At 43.4% G+C, this 19672-nt stretch overlaps 1 protein-coding gene across 5 annotated transcripts in view; it reads right to left on the reverse strand.

Moving 5' to 3' along the window:
* ARHGAP17 (Rho GTPase activating protein 17) overlaps positions 1–19672 on the reverse strand; it is a 98314-nt gene that overhangs the window by 34104 nt on the left and 44538 nt on the right. For all 5 annotated transcript variants that reach the window (XM_030925140.1, XM_030925141.1, XM_030925143.1 and 2 more), the window contains exons 4-12: positions 18020–18093; positions 16170–16281; positions 15855–15931; positions 11744–11855; positions 7730–7798; positions 7490–7571; positions 2426–2553; positions 785–896; positions 138–219 (exon numbers count right to left, since the gene is read on the reverse strand). In XM_030925140.1, the coding sequence (XP_030781000.1) occupies positions 138–219; positions 785–896; positions 2426–2553; positions 7490–7571; positions 7730–7798; positions 11744–11855; positions 15855–15931; positions 16170–16281; positions 18020–18093 (848 nt within the window). The remainder of the gene's footprint in view (positions 1–137; positions 220–784; positions 897–2425; positions 2554–7489; positions 7572–7729; positions 7799–11743; positions 11856–15854; positions 15932–16169; positions 16282–18019; positions 18094–19672) is intronic.

Consider the following 19672-nt stretch of genomic DNA (forward strand, 5'->3'; position numbering starts at 1 on the left):
ACATAAATAAGAGCTGAGACATGTATTATTTAACAAATATGCTATTTTAATGTTATGATCCCTGAGAATAAAACGATTTACAAATAGGGCACAATATCACATCACTCCCTTCACAACTCTGCGTCCTTTACACTTACCTTGCAACTTGTGTCCATTCTTCATACAGATTAAAAGTCATCAAAGGTTCAGGCAATTCCCGTAAATAGGATTTTAAAGCACCTGAAATCATTAACACTCTCTTTGAGTATGAAAAAGGAGTAAGGCTAAGAATCTTGGGACATATTATTTTGCAGATCAAAATGATCTCAATTACAATCTTCCAAGGTGTATATAACAAATCGTTAAGTTGGCAAGAGTGGTTAGAGACTAAAATGTTCATAAAACAAATTCACTCTCTTGCAAAAACAATGTTTTAAGAAATTAATTACCAATAAATTTAGTTTTAAAGTCATTCCCTTAATAGACATAATTTCTCTGGGTAGATATGAATTTGGTGGGGGGAGACTATGAAAGATGGGAAGAAAATACAAGTATGTCTCCAAATATTTGCATTGTAAGCTACTTCCTCCTTTAATCATCAAGCAAATAGAAAAACAAAAAGGAGTAAAGAAGACACATGTGAACATTACATGAATATACACTAAGGAATTGTAGCAAGAGGCCACTTCGGTTTTGTCACTGAAACCTATAATTGAAATTGGATTTTAACTGACCATCTGTCTGAGACAGAACCTGCCCACTGCCTTGAGGGTGACTTGATTTGCAGACAGTCTTTGGCGCTCACCTGCTACAGCATGGGGGTCTGAATAGAACTCATCCAGGTGGGAAGTAGAACAGTCCAAAGCAGCTTTCAGCTTCTTTAACTTGGAGGCGCCAGCCCCGATTCGGAAAAGGCCCTAAAGATAATGAAAAGCCATCAGCATCAAGAGCAGGTCGGGAGACTCAGACTAAGGGGCAGTGTGTTCTGATGGGGATTTCCCGACTTCTGCTCAGCTCTTATCTATGACGGCGGTGGTACTGCCTGCCCCGCAGGGCTCTCAGGAGGAATGACGAGGGCTGAGCATGTACCCAAGCACAGGGACAGGCAGGAAGAAGATTAATCTAGGCAGAATTTCTTGACCTCAGCACTACAGACATTTTAGGTTGGATTATTTTTTGTTGGAGGTTGTCCTGTGCCCTGTGGGATGTTTAGCAGCATCCATGTTGATATGGTTCGGCTCTGTGTCCCCATCCAAATCTCATGTGGAATTATGATCTCCAGTGTTGGAAGGCCCCTTTGCTGTTCTTGTGATAATGAGTGAGCTCTCACGAGATCTGGTTGTTTGAAAGTGTGTGTCAACTCCCCCTTTGCACGCGCACTCGCTCTCTCCCTCCTGCTCCACCATGTCAACACTGTGCCTGCTTCCCCTTCACCTGCCACCATGACTGTAAGTTTCCTGAGGCCTCCCCAGCCATGCTTCCTGTATAGCCTGTGGAACTGTGAGTCAGTTAAAGCCCTTTTCATCACAAATTATCCAGTCTCAGGTAGTTCTTTATAGCAGTGTGAGAATGGACGAATATACACATGGCCTCTATCTACTACTAGATGACAGTAACACCTCCTCTTCTCAGTTGTCATGATCAAAAATACCTCCAGACCTTGACAAATGTCTCCTGGGAAGCAAATCTGGCCCCAGACAAGAAGCACCAACCTAGGCTGTTAGAAGGGGAGTGGCTGGAAGCAAACACAACGATGGCTTCCGGGGTGTTCTTTGATCTGAGTGCCAATTCCATGGGTGGGTTTAGTCATGCAAGCGCATCAAGCTGTGCACCTGTGATATGTATGCTTTTCTGTGTGTACGTTCTATTTCAATACAAAGTTTTAAAAAGGGGGGAAAAAAGTCTTGCATTTTGATTCTGGCTCTGACCTGGTGTAAACTCCCTGCATGCTGACTTCCTTATTTATACAAGAAGAGTAATAAAAACTCCCTTATTTGGTTCATGGGAGGTTTGGGGTAAGAATCCTGTAAAATTAAGTATGTAAATGATCCCCACCCAAAAAAATTGCATAATACTATGCAAACTAAAGCTCATTAGCCCATTAGTGCGTCACGAAATCTACTGTCACAAATCACAACCAGAGTTTTAAATGAAACAATCAAACAGGACACGAAGAGGTCAGGGTGTACCACAAGCAGGAAAGATAAATATTGTTCTGTAAAACCTTTGTTTCATTCACAGGCAGATAGGTATCATAAGGACCAGGGTTGCAATTTAAAGTATGGATCATGGTGACAAAAGCTTGAAAGCCACTGTTTTACACAAAACAGACAACGGCTGTATAACTAAGGGAGGGGGCGGACAGGGGGCTGGTGGGGAGCATGGTGCTCTGGGCAGAAAAAGGGGCACGGAGACTTGGTGCCCAGGATCACGAAGCTCCCCTCACCTCCTCCTTCATGCCTGTCTCCAGGAGCAGCATGACACAGGCTTCAATGGGCAGCGCAATCTCGCGCCCGCTCCTCTTCAGGTGTTCTTCCAGGGGAGTCCCAAAGGCTGGTTTTTCCGCCCACTTATCTAGAGCAGCAAATTGTTCAGTTAGACACCCAGCAAACTCATGGCATTACCAAGCTATTTTCTCCCCAAACTACCCAATGCACTTTTCTAGCAGACTGGTAGCTGAGGCTCTGGGAAGAGGGGATACATCTGTTCTATTTGCTTTTGTTATCTGCCATCTACTGGAGCAGCACAAACTATGGACCAGGCTGGGGCAGTTACATGTGGAACAGAGGCCTGAGCGCACCTAGATGGCACCCAACTCAGGCTGCCCAGAAGCTGCAGTGGTGCGCTGCACCTGCACCACGCTTCAGTAACACACGCCAGTGGGTTTAGTGGGCTGCCCTGCACTAAAAGGAAGATTCGCCAGAGCATACTGTTTCGTTGAAAAGAAATTTATTCTAGCCAGGCAAAGCCTTCTAGCTAGAGGACAAGAAATAGACTCTTTGCTATGAAAAAATGGGAATAATCTCTGAAAATTTCAAACACAAGTTAAGCATCTGTCATACAAGACTGGAGATGGCCAACGTGAACTCTCCACGTTGCAGTTACTCTCCATTAGATGCGACATCTCCACGGCATGCAGTGCTTCAGAACGCCGCATCCCCAAACAGCTCCGAAAAATTCTGAGTGGAAAGAAATGCAGTATCTGCAGCCCTAAAGCAGCGGAAGGCTATGCTGACGGCAGGAAAGCCATATTTTAGATTATCTTCAGGTCATGAGGCAGCTTAGCACAAATACAATAAAGCAGTAAAATAGAAAGAAGAATTTAGAGAATGGACAAATGAATTAGAATAAGAAGTATCTGGTTGAGTTTGGCCTGCCTGCGCAAGCTGCAGAGATACCGTGCTATCTGAGCAGCTCGCAGAAGCAAAGGAGGGCAAATCAGTTGTGAAAACTGCTCCAGGGAGAAACACTTAAATCTTTCCAACAACAGGAAGGGTTCATGTCCTTCTCTGCACCTTTACTGGCCACTGGTCCCTTAGCAGCTCTGCTGTTAGAAAGCTGGGTTGGAAGAAGGCAGTATGTACTCCAGTGTGTCCTCTTACACTCTCTCCTATGTCATAGCAGGGATAGAGGCCTTCATGATTTGCACATGGGGAAGGAAGAAAAATAAAATCCCACAAAACCATAGAACCGAGAGTTTGTGGAAAGGTAAAAATGGATGGAAAGAGCAAGAGGTAAAGACTGAAGAAAGGGGTGAGGGAAAGGGAGGTAGGGGACAAAAATGAGGTACAGGCCACCAGCCACTCTCACAATTGTGGGGAGCCCAGCACCAGCCAGGGGAATTTCCAATAGAAAATGCATCCAGGGGTCTGGACCTTCCCAGAGGTCAAACCTTACCTGAAATACTTTATCCCTTTTATCTAAAGCAATGATTCACAATACAGGCTGAAAATGGCCATGTGAGCCTTCCACTAGGGGATACACTGGAATCACCCAGGGGAGTTCTGCAAATGACACCTGCCACTGCCTTCACCACAAGCCCAACCCTGTAACGTTAAGGGGTGGGCATGCTTCAAACCTCTGCTAGAACTTTCTAGTAAACATTGGATACAGTGGATCCCACCCCCAAGCCTGGTATAATGTTGGCAGAGGGTACAAGTGAGAACCACTGACCTAGAAGCAAGTCATAAGGCAAACTCCACCTCAGGCACTGGCCTCTTAAACAACAGACCTACTATGTGCCAGGTACTGTAGGAGACATGTGAAGTTCACAGAGACTCCCCACCCTCAGGGAGAGGGCAACTGAATTGTGAAGGGAATATAAGACAAACATGTAAACACGGAACAATCAGTAACGAGACAAGACATATTTGCTAAGTCATGGCAGATCGATGGTATAGACGAGGGTCGCAAATGCAATTGTCTAGAGGAGCCAGTTAGGTAGCACAGGGGCACGAATCCTGTTGGGAGTGCACGATCTGCTGACAGGCGATAACCACTCCTCCACACCAAACCAACACTGCCACAAGGGAAAGCAGAGCCAGTGCTGCCAGATGTTCTCAACTTTCAGGAGAAGCCAGAAATCAGGATTGTTATATCAAAGCATCTGGTTTTCAGATGATGACAACCAACTTTTAACAATTTTTAAAGATATGGCTATTTGCGACTTCTGGTGTAGACAATAAATGCTGGCACAAATCAGGAGGCAAAGTGTTTGCCATTGGCTTAAGTTGTCAGAGAAGGCTTCTCAAAGGAAGTGAGGTTGGAGGGGGTCTCCTGAGATGGACAAAGATTAAACAGGCTGAAAAATGGGCTAACATATCTTTGTGAGGGGAAATCGGCTGAGAAAAGATCAGGAATTGTGAGTCTGGGAATTTACATCTTATCCCAAGTTCACGCCAAGGCTGTGAGAGCATGGAGCAGAGCAGACCAGGGGAAGAAAGGATGGCAGAGCCTAGGACAAAATGGACAGAACTTAGGCACTGGATGGAAGAGAGGAAGGAGAAAAGGGTTCCAAGGTTAAGATCTGAATCACCTGGGGAAAGGTGATATGAGGGAGACAAGAAGGGAGAAAGGGACAGTTGGTGTGGAGAGAGAACTGGTTTGCTTTTTGAGTTTAAGGTGAGGGCTGTTCATCAGAGGGAACCGATGCTTAGGACGCTGCAAGGATTAAAGTGCAGGTAAGAGGCAAAGTTGTCCAAGTGAAGGGATTTCTAGGGGAAAGGGGGCGAGGAAGTGAGGGTGGGAGAGAAGAACAAAGGAGCAAGGACTGGACCTCAGAAAGGCTGACTTCTGGGTAGAAGACAGAAATAGAACAATATATAATCCTTCTTGAAAAAAACTTTTTAAAAAGAAATGGAGCAATGCAGAGTCCTCACAATGAAAGAAGTAGTCAAGTGGTGCAAGGAGATAAACGTGAACAAAGAGATGGCCCATGTTGGGTCAAATGCCAGGATCTGACGGGTGGTTGCTGCTCCTTTGAAAACTGCAGTATGCTGTGCTCTTTTTTCCTAAACAGCAGAGTGATTGGGGGTAGACACAAGACTGCAAAGGACTCAGGGGTGGGAAGGTGGTAAGAAAATACAGGTGGCAGGCAGGAAGGGGTCATCTGAAGTGCCCAACAGAAAAAATGAAGGAGAACCAGATTCAACAGGGTGTTGTGTTCAGGTCAGGAAGGCACCAGATTACCACCAACTGACCATGAATGCGACAACGGAGTCCACGGAGGTGAGGGGGTCGTGGAGGGAGGTCACACTTTTTGTATATAGTAAGGACAAGCTAAGTCTTTCTGAAAACAGAGAAGACAGCAAGGAAAGAAGAGACAGAACTAAGGTGAGAGGCAAGTACAAGGACAGGCAGCGGTGGGAGGGGTTGAACTGCAACTTCGTGAAGGGTGACCTCAGCAAGAAGGACAAATCGCACTTCCTCCACGGGCTCTTCCATCCTAACCTCTTCCCTGCCCCATCCCCGCTCTCCATGGCTTCCTGACATATTTCTCTAGGGAAAATACCCTTGGGAAAAAAAACAGAATGAGAGTTCTAGTCTAGCCTGGGCAAGAGTGAGATCTTGTCTCTTAAAAAAAAATGCTCAAAAAATCCAATCTTCTTGTTTTTCCTCTTGTTAATCACCTCTTTCAAATCAGACTCTAAGTCACTCAAAGGTTACAATGATGATCTGTCTACTATTTTGTCCTATGCGGGGCCCAGCCCACAGCAGATATCTCATAAATATATTTTCTTGATGCTCTGAACTTGCCCAGCAAGAGTTGGTCCCTAGGAAGGTGGGAACATTTTCCAGAGACCTCATTCCTTTGCATTGTGACTCAACGCTATCCTCCATGAACTAGGACTCTTGATTATTTGGGAAGGCAAGGGCAATGGCTGAGAATATCAGACACACTGCACCTGAGAATGCTGAAGAGGTGACTATCTGATCAGTCAAGACATAAAATTTTATAATTCCATAATCCAAAACCTTTCAGGCACAAAGCCAGAATCTGGGGAGAAAGTGAGGATCTCTTGGAATTCAGGGGGAGAAGAAGTGGCATTCTTGAAGGTGCTGGTATGTATGCACCTCCACAAACCATACCCCCCCCCCCCGCAACACACACACACACACACCACACACACATGCTCAGTCTCAAAATCACGAAGTCATCCTACTCAGCTGTTAGCTCAAGACCAGTGGTTTTGCAGAGGAGCGTAAGCTCCAAATGTCAGGTATATACCACAGGTGAAATAGATCCAAGGATGGCTGAGCAATTTCTGACTCAACCACTTGTGCCATCTCTGCCAGCAAACGCTCTAATGGTAAATCAGAGAGACATAGCATCAAAAACTTTAGGGAGGAAAAAAAAAAAAAAAAGCTTTAGATGCCCAACTTAAAACTCAACGTAAGGGGAAAGTTCAGTCTGCACCTAACTTGCAGATAAAATCTGCAGTGTGCTTGAATATGACAGGCAAAATATTAGTGCTGACAAGAACAAAAGCTTAGTATAAAGACAAAGGAGGAGTCTGAAAGAAGTGACCACGGTCTTAGGATTCAATCACACTTGTTATTACGTGTGACGTGCATGATGTGGCATCAAGTACTGGCTTCTCTGTTGGAAAGTCCAAAATATTTTCCCTAGAATGGATGCTCTCAGAGTCACACGGCCAGAATTAAGTCCTGTGGAACAAATAACTGATGTGCAAAAGGATCATTCAATGCTGGACTTTTTCAAGCCTCTAGAAGATGGGAGAACACACAGGCACTCCCCCAAAGAGGCCAGCTTTCTCTTCAACTGAAGGTTTCAGAAGAACTACGAATGTTCTATTAGTGTGTTAATTTGGGTTTGGAAGAAGTTAGAGAATGCAGCAAGGAAGATGAAATTATGCTGGGAAATAGTACCCTCCTAGGCAGAGAAGCTTTATCCCAAGGACGTGCATGCAGAGGAGTCAGGGCGAAGAAGAACCCAGGCAGAGGTGGCAGAGGCAAGAAGGAAGCATCAGCCGCACGCGGGTTACATTACCTTGATGGGCTCGCATTTCGGGGAGGGTCTTTTCTAAGACTGCTAATGCTTTTCTATGGTAATCTGCTTGGGCTTCTAATAACTGAGAACAGACCCACATTCAAAAACAAAAGTAACGTTAGCATCGGATGGACACACACACAATGGCTGAGCAAAACTAAAAATGAAATCTTTTGCAAAAAAGCTAAAATGACTCCATTTTAACAACGCTTTAACATTTTGTCAAGGGAAGCTGCTTACCGTAACAAAGAATTTGCCGTACTCCCCTTCTTTGGCCATAAAGTTGTACATGTCGGCTGCAAGTTGATCCTGGGTAAATGGAAGAGGAGACGTTACTGAAGAAAAAAGAAGTGAACCAAAATGGCACCTGAGAACAATCTCTGTGAGCTCTTAGATGAAAAAGTGATGCAAAGCACCACAGATTAAATGTCCATGAACTGCCTGGTACAACCATACGGAAAGAATAAGGAAGCTTCTCACATGACTGACACAGAAAGATCTCCAAGATACATTTTTAACACACTGGTTAAGAAGCAAAGTACAGAGCATTACTTATGGTGTATTATTAACATTTGGGTTTAAAAACGGGTGGAATGGCCGGGCGCAGTGGCTCACACCTGTGATCCCAGCACTTTGGGAGGCTGAGGTGGGTGGATTATAAGGTCAGGAGATCGAGACCATCCTGGCTAACACGGTGAAACCCTGTCTCTACCAAAAATACAAAAAATTAGCCAGGCGTAGTGGTGGGCGCCTGTAATCCCAGCTACTCGGGAGGCTGAGGCAGGAGAATGGCCTGAAACCTGGGAGGTGGAGCTTGCAGTGAGCCGAGACTGCGCCACTGCACTCCAGCCTGGGTGACAGTGTGAGACTCTGTCTCCAAAAAAAAAAAAAAAAAAAAAAAAAAAAATGGGGTGGAAGAGTATGTCATATTTTTATTTTTATTTTTATTTTGAGACAGAGTCTCACTCTGTCACCCAGACTGAAGTGCAGTGGCACAATCATAGCTCACTGAAACCTCCACCTCCTGGGTTCAAGGAATTCTCCTGTCTCAGCCACCCTAGTAGCTGGGATTACAGGCGTGTGCCACCATACTTTTTGTATTTTTGGTAGAGACAAGGTTTTGCTATGTTGGCCAGGCTGGTCTCAAACTCCTGGCCTCAAGTGATCCGCCCAACCCAGCCTCCCAAAGTGCTAGGATTACAGGCATGAGTCACCACACTCAGCAATGTCATATTGTTATTGTCACATATGTATAAAAATATGTCTTGATGAAAAAAACAAGAAATTAGTAGCAGTTATTACCTACTGGGAGCAATGGAAATTAGGCAGGAGGAGGATAATGGTGGACGGAAGACGTCATAGTATACTGTTTTACACTTTTTCATATCCTAATGTAAATTAATTACATATATAAAACTTAAATAATCTTGTAAACAGTGACAGGCTGAGTGTGGTGGCTCGCACTTACAATCCCAGCACTTTGGGAGGCTGAGGTGGGAGGATTGCTTGGAGCCAGGAATTTGAGACCAGCCTGGACAACAGGGCTAGATCTAGTCTCTAAGTAAAAAAAAAAAAAAAAAAAAAAAAAAAAAAACACAAAAACCTTTTTTTTTTTTTTTTGAGATGGAGTCTTGCTTGCACTGTAGCCCAGTCTGGAGCCCAGTGGCGCAATCTCGGCTCACTGCAATCTCCATCTCCGGGTTCAAGTGATTCTCCTGCCTTAGCCTCCTGAGTAGCTGGGACTACAGGTGCACGCCACCACGCTCAGCTAATATTTTTCTATTTTTTAATTGAGATAGGGTTTCGTCATGTTGATCAGCCTGGTTTTGAACTCCTGACCTCAAGTGATCCTCCCCCCTCAGCCTCACAAAGTGCTACGATTACAGACGTGAGCCACTGCACCCGCCCAAAAAAAAAAATTTAAGTGACAGATTAGGCAATTAGGTATGTATTTTCAATCTTCAAATATAAATATACATAGGAATTACATATATGAACATTTATATGCTGGAAAATACATATGTAGAGAGAGTTTTTTTTTTATAATGTAATGACTTCTATTTTTGGCATCAAGGTACACAAATTAATGTGACGGGCCTCCCATTTATGATAAAAACTTGGAAATGCTAGTTAGGAGTAATGAACATCCTTTTAGAATAACTGGGAAAGCAATAAAGTAAATTCCTTGATTCCCCTCAACCCCACCATACACACACACACACAAAGAGAGAAAGAAGAAGAAGAAGCAGAAAGAAAGAAAAAGTCGGAAAGCTAAGCATCAATGGAAGCTGGGGATGACCTGGGGCAGGTTTGTGCCAGTCTTGGTGACCAAGGTGTTTGAAGCTTTGGGGCCTGGTAAGGAGAAACAAGTATACATGTATCATGCATAAAGATAAGATTCCTGAAGAACTGTACTCTAAACGAAAGAACAGATTAGAACAAATGCACTTAGCATCACATGGAAATGACAGGGAAGTACATCTGTTTTGAAATGGGCTTTAGGTCTGAGAAACATTGGCCGAGAGATTTCACAAACATAGGCCTGTTTTCATGAGGGTTTGAAGTTTAAATTTACTGACATGTGGTCCCAGAAACCCCAAACTGATTTAAGTTTAATTAAAAATGGACATGGACTGGTAATACTCTCTGGGAAGCCTCATTCCCAATCCCTGATAGTCCCACAGATAAAGCCCCTCTTAAAATTACTTCACAATAATTACAAAACACATGAGGAAATAATCCACCATAAGCAAACTCCTACCACTCTCACAGAAAATTTCAGAACAGAATTAACAGAAATTATCAAATAAGTATATTTAAAATGATTTATAAGAAACACTAGAAAAGAATAATGTAGTATCAAAAAGGGCAGATTTGAATAATTAGAACTTCAGAAATGACAAATATAGTCAATGAAATTAAAACTCAATGTTATTTGAGTAGCAGACTAGACACAGCTAAAGAGAAAAACAGTGAAACAGAACATAGATCTGAGGAAATTACCCACAAGGTAAGCATAAAGAGAGAAGGAGGCAGAAAATATTTCCCTAAGTTTTTACCATTTGAAGTACTGACAAGTGTGGAAGTTGAGAGAAGAGACATCAGCTCATGATGACTTCCCAAACTTCTACCCAAATTTGTGTGCAATAGCCAAGAGCTAGGTTAGACCAGATATTAAGAAGACTGCTGGGTAAATGATACTGACAAAGCTACAACTCTTTGGACCACAAATAAGCCATTGTGACATTATTTTACTAGAAGCATGTATCTGAATATCATCTTTTAAACATAAAAAACTTTTTAAAAAAAGGCATAACTTTGTGAGTTTAGTTTTAATTTCTACCCACTATATTATTTTTATATTTTTATTATATTTCTACCCACTATATTATTTTAAACAAGTCATTTAACTACAGTTAACTGATCAAGGTTTGCTACTTTGAAAAGCAAAGTATGTCATGACCTAAATGAACTAAAATATAACAGTTTTAACATCAGCATGAAATAAAAAAAAAATAATTTTTTTAAAACAATGAAAAATAAGAGCAGGAAAAATCTAAGTCAATGCAGACTTAGACTCTAGTCTAGAGACTCCCCAAAGACCTATTCCTTTACCATCTCAAATAATTTACCACCTCAAATAACATTCAGAATGAACATCTATCTACACAGGTGGATGTACAAAGAGATCACGTGACCATCTAATTTATCTATAATTTATGAGATAAAAAGCTCTATTTCTCCCGAATTACAAACCAATTGTTCAAGCAACATTTTAAAAGTAATCCTTATCTTCTCCAAGGATATATGAGCCACTTGCTGTATATTAAATCCTACATTACAGCATTCATTCCAGAAAACCTATACTATTTCACTGATCTATTTTAATTCTTCTTATACAGTTTTACTTCTTTTCTTTGATTTTCTTATGCATTTTTAATTGCTGTAACTTTATTACATGTTTTGCTATGGTTTTCTTTCCTTTTTTCTGACTTCATCTTTAAGTAAGCTTAGACATCTTGTCAAGTTTTTAAAAATATCCTATTTGAATTTAAAATGTTTATTCTGATCATAGAATAATAGAGTCTTAGACAGTAAGAAAGAAAAAAATAAAACCTACCTTTAAAATCATTCAAAATATTCTGATAGAAATTATTTAAAACATTAAATAACTTACATTTGAACTTTCATCTCTCATTTGCATAAAACCGAAAAGAAAGATGCAAGTACACATTTATCAAGGAATTCTCATACCTTGCACTGTTCTACTTTATTTCCAGCTTCATCCATCTCTTCCTTTAGAGTATCTATTTTTGATGGAAGCCCCTGAAAGTTGGTTCCTGAGGATTTGTGAGCTTGGTTCCACCTGCAAAACAATGGGGTTGCCAGCATTTGAGAACCAGCTGTGTATACACAACAGCTGGAGGTAGGACCTAGTGGAGATAGATCCTTCCTCAAAACTGATTCTACCTGGAAGGGATATCACTGCCCAGGATGCCAACTTCTCTTGAGCTTATCCTCTAAGAACAGAAGCAGGCAAAAGGAGACGTTAGCTTCCCACCATGACAGGACTCTCATAGTGCCAGGAGTAGTGATCTGCTTTGAGCATAACCAACCACATCTCGTCTCACACAAACTCCACTACTGGAGAAAAATCCATGGAATCCCTTTCTTTTGGTGGCCAATCATGGAATCCTTGCCACTGGAGGAGAGCAAGGTGGTCTCCTTGCTTTCTTGCTTTGAGCCGAAATGTTCCCTGTGCCACTGGGAATCAGCTCCTGCTTCTGAGAACTTCTTGTGGCTCTTTCTACTACCATACTACCATCTGTGACCTGTGATTACTTTCAGCAACTAAAAGCCAGAACTTCAATAGTGTAGCTCTCAGGCTGGGTGCAGTGGCTCACGCCTGTAATCCCAACACTTTGGGAGGCTAAGGTGGGAGGATCACTTGAGCTGGATCAGTTTGAGACCAGACTGGACAACACAGCAAGACTCCATGTCTACAAACAACAATAACAATAATAATGTAGGCATTAATCAATAGCAATAAAAGCACTAAAAAGAAAAAAAAAAGAAACTATAGTAATAATAGGGGATAAGTGGGAAATAATCACAGGAAACAATTTCTGATTTTCAAATGTGCTTTGATCTTCTGTTTGAAAATGGGTATGTCTGGTGTTGTGGAAAGCTCTATCACTTTAAATGTAAACACAGATGTTATAAAATGCAGCATGAAAACCCATGTTAGTTACTTACTAAACTTTCGAGACTGCTGCAGTGCCCCAAAATGCTATGTTCTGCCCATTTCGTGTTCCTGACGTGACTCCTCCACCGAAAGGCTTCGGCAAGTCCACCAAAGCAAAACTGGAGATGCTATGTTGTGAAAGCGGCACAGACTTCAGAGTCTGACATGTCCAAGTTTGGAGCTCAGCTTTATCTCAACTAGTTATGTGACCTAGTTAGTGACTTAGCCTCTATGCATCTCAGTTGCCTCATCTACAAAACTCACACTGTCTGCCTTGCGGAATTGTCATGAGGAGGAAAGGCGAGAAAAATGCGTATGCACGCATATGATGTCTGGCATATAATGGATTTCTACTTAATTATTACCACTTTTTGTCCAGGGAAAAGCAAGAGGAATGAGTAAAAGTAGAAATATTCAATTGTTTCAGCTTCTCCAACACCTACTGTGATTAAGTGAATAAGACCGTGAATGCAAGATCAAGAATCAGTATTAAAATCACCTATGGGATACACGCACTCGAGGTGCAAAATTCCTGTCAGATAAACATCTATAATACTGCTCAACCAACTCTAGTGAGGGAGCATTTGCTGCCTTGTTTAATTAATCATTAGAACATTCTTCTTGAGCAAAAATGTATCGCAGGGTGACCTGCACTCCCAGCTACACAGGATTCCAATTACACATACAGGCCAGGCATGGTGACTCACACCTGTAATCCTAACACTGCGGGAGGTCAAGGAGAGAGGTTTACTTCCGGCCAGGAGTTTGAGACCAGCCTGGGCAACATACCGAGACCTTGTCTCTACTAAAAATAAAAAGCTGGGGCTGGGTGCAGTGGCTCACGCCTGTAATCCCAGCACTTTGGGAGGCCAAAGCAGACAGATCACCTGAGATCAGGAGTTTGAGACCAGCCTGGTCAACATGGTGAAACCCTGTCTCTACTAAAAAATACAAAAATTAGCCAGGTATGGTGGCGCATGCCTGTAATCCCAGCTACTAAGGAGCTGAGGCAGGAGAATCGCTTGAACCCGGCATCTTGGTTGCAGTGAGCCAAGATTGTGCCACTGCACTCCAGCCTGGGTGACAGAAAGAGACTCTATCTTTAAAAAAAAAAAAAAACCGTAGCTGGGTGTGGTAGTATGCAGCTACTCGAGAGGCTGAGGCAGGAGGATCCCCTGAGCCCAGGAGTTTAAGGCTGCAGTGAGCTATAATCACACCACTGCACTCCAGCCCAGGTGACAGAGAACATCACATGTACACACGACCAGGAGACAGTGGACTTTGCTGTCAGAATCCTAACACTGCAATTTATGCTCTTAAAGGCACAAAGCAAGTCATACAGATAATATATGCAGGTCCCTCCCTTATCTGCAAAACAAGTCTCCTCTCAAAAGTAGGGAATGTTATACTAACCTCTACCCTGTTCCCTCCAAGTCACATGGAAAGGCCTATGCATTTAGAGTCTAGTACAAAGTCTGGTGCACACTGAGCACCCAATTGATAGCAGTTGAAAACACAGATGAACAAATGAACATGGCTTGGTGGGAGAATCAAATGGGCCGACACACGATGAAAGTAGCTTGATCCCTGGCATGTGGCGAGTGTCAGGTAAGTCACTTGATAATTGCACTAGCAGAGTCTTCACCACATGTGAATTCCTAAATATACCTTTTCTCATCTCAACGTTTCTTAAATCACAACTCATCTTCACAACTGACTTGTACATTTAATAAACTGGTGTTTATTTTCTCCAAATCACCTGATATTAAATCAGTGATGCATCTAATACTCAACCACTTCTTAGAAACAAGGAAATGCAGCCCTTTTATTAGAGCCATAAATCTGTAATAGAAGCATCAGACACAGAAGAACTCAATAAATGACAGCTCTATCACCACACATCTGTCAAACAGAAATAATCATATCTGCTTCACAGGACTGCAATGAGGATGAAAAGAGTTGACAAAGCTGGGGTCAGCCAAGCCACCTGCTTTTGTAAATAAAGTTTTATTGGAACACAGCCATGCCCATTCATGTATGCATTGCTCATAGCTGCCTTTATGCTACAACAGCAGAGTTAAGCAGTTACAACAGGGAGCAACTGCAGCACCAGAAAGATTTACTATCCAGCCCCTTACACAAGAGGTTTGTCAAACCTTGTGATAAAGCAGGAAACAGGACTGAGGCTGGTGGTGCCTGTTTCCCTATTCCCAACTGTCACATGCCTGAGAAGAAAGTCGTGTAAGTCAGTGACAGAAACTCCACGGAAGGCCAGGTACCAAGGCTCATGGCTGTAATCCCAGCACTCTGGGAGGCCAAGGTGGGAGGATCACTTGAGGCCAGAAGTTCAAGACCAGCCTGGGCAACACAGCTAGACACCATCTCCACAAAAAATTTTAAAAAGTAGCTGGGTGCTGTGGCATGTGCCTGTAGTCCCAGCTACTTGGGATGTTGCGGCAGGAGGATCACTTGAACCTGGGAGTTAGAGGCAGCAGTAAGCTAGGATCGCACCAGTCTGGTGCAACACAGCAAGACCTTGTCTCAAAAAAAAAAAAAAAAAACAAGGAAAGAAAAAAGCCAAAAAACTCCATCAAGGACAGAGCAGAGGGAGCAGTCCTGCCCTGAATCATGACAGACTCCTTCGCTGACATCAGTCCCCACATCAACAGCGTTGATTTGGCTACATTGGTTTACATGAGTTCCTGCCATGTGAGTGCCTTCTTTCTTGGTACTGAAGGTATTACAAGTACACAGGGTTTGTGACACAGCGGGACCCTCATGAGCCGTTAGGGCCACAGATGTGTTTATTCCTACACTCTTAAGAGTTGGGCTCTCAGAACTGCCACCGTTCCCTCTGCCGTTAAATATACTCACTTCATTTTCTTTAGATTATTTCCTTTCACTGCTGGCTCACTAAGAACAGGATGTTCTAACGACAACCCCACTGCCACGCTTGGGAGAACGAGGCCTATAGGGAGTGCTGGCAGGCTGGCACCCAGTCTGGGGATCAAATGCACACATTGGTGACCACTTCTATTGTGTCTGCTTTCAGTGGTCTTCCTTTCCCCGGTGCTGGGAATGGGACACAATGCTGCATTGCTGGCTCAAGCCATCTGTTACCTGGCTCTGACGGAATCCCAGTCTAACACCAATTTTGCAAGCTGTTTCCTCTGTTTCTGGATGTTGGGAATCTCCACCTAAAAAGAAGAACATACCAAATGGGATGCACTTCGGGGCTTTTAGGTCAACCATTTTAAAGGACAGTATTTACAAACGTTTTTTCTCTAAGGCAAAGGATTTTGTACCTTCGATTGACTCCCCTTATTTCCAAAAAGAAGTGTATGTTAAAGCCAGCAACTACTGTTAAAATTTTAACATTCACTGTCCAGCCCACACCACTCTTGGCTCTTCCGTGCTGCACGGTGAAGCACCCACCTCGGCTATGCCGTACAGAGGGTCCACGATCTCCTTCTCAACAAAGACTTCATGCTGGGAGAGCTCCAGAGCCAGCTGATTCTCAGCATCTCCACACGTCTCCAGCATCTTCCTTTAAAAACAAGACACCCCAACGAAGAGCATGTGCTCATGAAATCAGGCACTGGATTATCGTGTGGATGCAGCGCTGCTTGCCATGTGACAGGAACGCATTAGGGTGCTACCTAACACAGCCTTTAAAATATTATAAATTTAGGGTGTTGCCTAAAACATGAGTCCACAGATACGTGCTTTAAAATAAAAATGACTGTCTCAGGCATGCACTTTGTGTGTGGGGGTGGCAGAGGGATGTGTGAACAGTGAGATAACAAATTACTCAAGAATTAGATTCTCAAGTCAGGTGAAAACCAAGTGTTCACAAAATACTCTGAAAATCTTTTAAATTAGACATTAAGGTCATTACATGTTATCTTATGTCTCTGAGGCCAGCCTTGGCCAGGCTCCCTTTCTGCTATGCAGATGAGATAGCCGGCTAACACTTAAGGGCCCTGTTACATGAATATCACGTTTCCTTTTAGTGTTCTTGCGAACATGCAGCTAATATCATACAAAGTACATGTGCAGTGATATAACTCCGCAGTCTCTATCCCCCCCTCCCTCTCCTTTCCTTCCCGCCTTCCCCTGCAAGCTCTCTGCGGGATCCTTTTGACACCACAAATGTATGTGGCACTGGTGTGGGGTGGCCATGGTGTCGTAGTCAGGAACATGCTCTCTGGTGCCAAGCTACCCAAGTCTGAATACAGGCTTTGCTCTTCTCCCGCTGTGTAGTCTCAGGCAATTTTCCTGCCCTCTCTGTCAGTAACCTCATCTGTAAAACGGGAGTGATGTTGTGTGTTAACATGGTTCTAAGTGCTGATATGACCTACCTCCTAGGTTGTTTTGAGGATTAAATGAGCTATTACTTGGAAAACACTTATAACCACGCTAGCACACAGTATCACTCTGGTGTGATGAGGATGGCCATAGAATGAGGAAGCACCAACAGGAAAAACTTCCAGGCTCGAGGGAAGGAGGATGCTGGCCAGGTGGGCACAGGCCATGCTCCTCCCAGGGCCCCCAAACATGGCAGCACACAGGAGAAAGAAATGGTGAAGAGTGGGAGGAAACTATTCTCCAAAGGACAGCGAGAGAACTGCAGATGCTGAGAAATGGACTGAAAAGCCTGAAGGTCTCATCCCGCTGGGAAGCAGGGCCTACTTCACAGCCAGAGAGAGCAGACAGGGCTAGAGGATACCAGCCTCACGGCAGGAGCAGACAGAAGGAAGGATATACCTTCCCTCCTACAATAAAAACTGCTTTGTTCTTACCTGTATTCTAAAATTATTTAAAGAATACATGCCAATTGTAAAAAAAAAATTCAATAATTCAGAAAATACACTCTTTTTAGATAACTACCATGGATGTTTTGGTGACCGCGTGTAAAGGATGTGACTCTAAGAACTGAAAGGGTCTGGTCAGAGTTTCTAAATCTGAGCTACCTGGAACACAGAAGGGACCAGGTTCTTTCTGTCCAAGATTAGGAGAATAGGCATTGATCCTATCAGTTGCTTTTTTGTTAATGGCCCTTTCTGCCATCCAACTCCAGCCTGACACCTACTAAAAGAAAGATTCTCCAGCAACCCGGCGGCCTTGACCCCACTTTCTCCCAAGGAGTCTGAGCTAGTCTCCTAGCAGATGAGCCATGCCATCAATGCTCACAGTCCCTCTCACAGGTCCTACATACACCACCTGGCTCAGCCACTTCCACCAACCCACATGGCGCTTGGCACTCTGAAGGCAGCAACTCTTACCCCAGGAGAGAGTCTTCCAGCTGCATTGATGCTTCTTGCATATTCTGAGCGAGAGCTGTCAGAGGCAGTTTTTTCTGGAAGACAGAAGACAGTGTGTGTTTTTTCTCATTATTATTTGATACCCATTCTCAATGATCTTTTTCAGAACATCATTCATTAATTTCTCCTTCCAGGCAAATTACACAGGTGGGAGACAGCCTGTCCGGGTTCAGGTTCTGGTCTCATAGGTATCAGTTGTATGATGATCTCTCTGTTTCGGTTTGGGGCTATCTGTTGACTAAAGAAAATATATCAAGTACCTAACACGTTGTAAGTATTCAGTAAACATTAGCTGTTATTATTATTGCTGTTGCTGTTCTTCTGCTTATTATTATTTTTGTTTGCTTTTATGAGACAGGGTCTCAGTCTGTCGCCCAGGCTGCAATGCGGTGGCATGATCCTCCACCTTCCAGGTTCAAGCAACTCTCCTGCCTTAGCCACCGAAGTAGGTGGGATTACAGGCCTGCGTCACCATGCCCAGCTAATTTTTGTATTTTTGGTAGAGATGGGGTATCCTGACCAGGCTGATCTCGAACTCCTGAGCTCAAGCAATCTGCGTGCCTCAGCCTCCCAAAGTGTTGGGATTACAGGCGTGAACCACCACACCCAGCCTGTTTCTATTATTATTAATGAATCAAAGCACACTATGTTCAAGGCACTAGGGACATGAGAGAGAAATAGACCTTGCTCTCTAAATGGTTATCCTGATACGTAAATGCAATAAAGTGCTCAATTTCAAAAGCTTTTGCTACGACACTCATTCTTAAACTCGCTTTTGTTTTTTTTTTTGTTTTTTGTTTTTTTTGAGGCAGAGTTTTGCTCTGTCACCCAGAACAGAGCGTAGTGGGGCAATCTTGGCTCATTGCAACCTCTGCCTCCCAGGTTCAAGTGATTCTCGTGCCTAAGCGTCAAGCGTGCACCACCACACCCAGCTAATTTTTGTACTTTTAGTAGAAACAGGATTTTGCCATGTTGGCCAGGCTGGTCTCAAACTCTTCACCTCAAGTGATCTGCCCTCCTCGACCTCCCAAAGTGCTGGGATTGCAGGCATGAGCCACTGTACCCAGTCTAAACTGGCTCTTAATTTGGCTATCATTCTAAAATGTAGCTTTACTTAAATACTAAAAACTTCTAGCTAAATATCCAAACAGTTTTGAATACAAAGCCACTCATTTTCCTACGAGAGATTTGTTTTTCAGCTGGCAATGACCACAGAATCACCTGATCTAATGTTCTAATTGTACAGTCAAGGAACCCGAAGCCGAAGGAGGTTAAGTGGTCTGTCCAGGCACCCCAGAGAGAGGCAGGAGTCAGACCTGAGTGCTGATGGCCCCGGCCTCTGTTCAGTGTCTTCTCTATGGGCCAACGGCTTATCTCAGAAGAGGCCTGGCAAGTACAAGCGGGCTGGTTATAACGTCATAATCTGCTAACAAGAAATGCTTTCAATTCTGCAGCAACCCCAGTAATTTCACCTGCCCAGTAGAAAGGACATTCATGTCAAAAACACAGGGTCCACCCCTGGCATGTCACCTGACTCTTCTGCCTCCAAAGGGCTCCATCTGATACAATTGCATATGTACTGGCTTGTACTGGACAGACTATCTCTGCAAGGCT

Source organism: Rhinopithecus roxellana, chromosome 20 (assembly GCF_007565055.1).
Source record: "Rhinopithecus roxellana isolate Shanxi Qingling chromosome 20, ASM756505v1, whole genome shotgun sequence".
Classification (NCBI taxonomy): Eukaryota; Metazoa; Chordata; class Mammalia; order Primates; family Cercopithecidae; genus Rhinopithecus; species Rhinopithecus roxellana.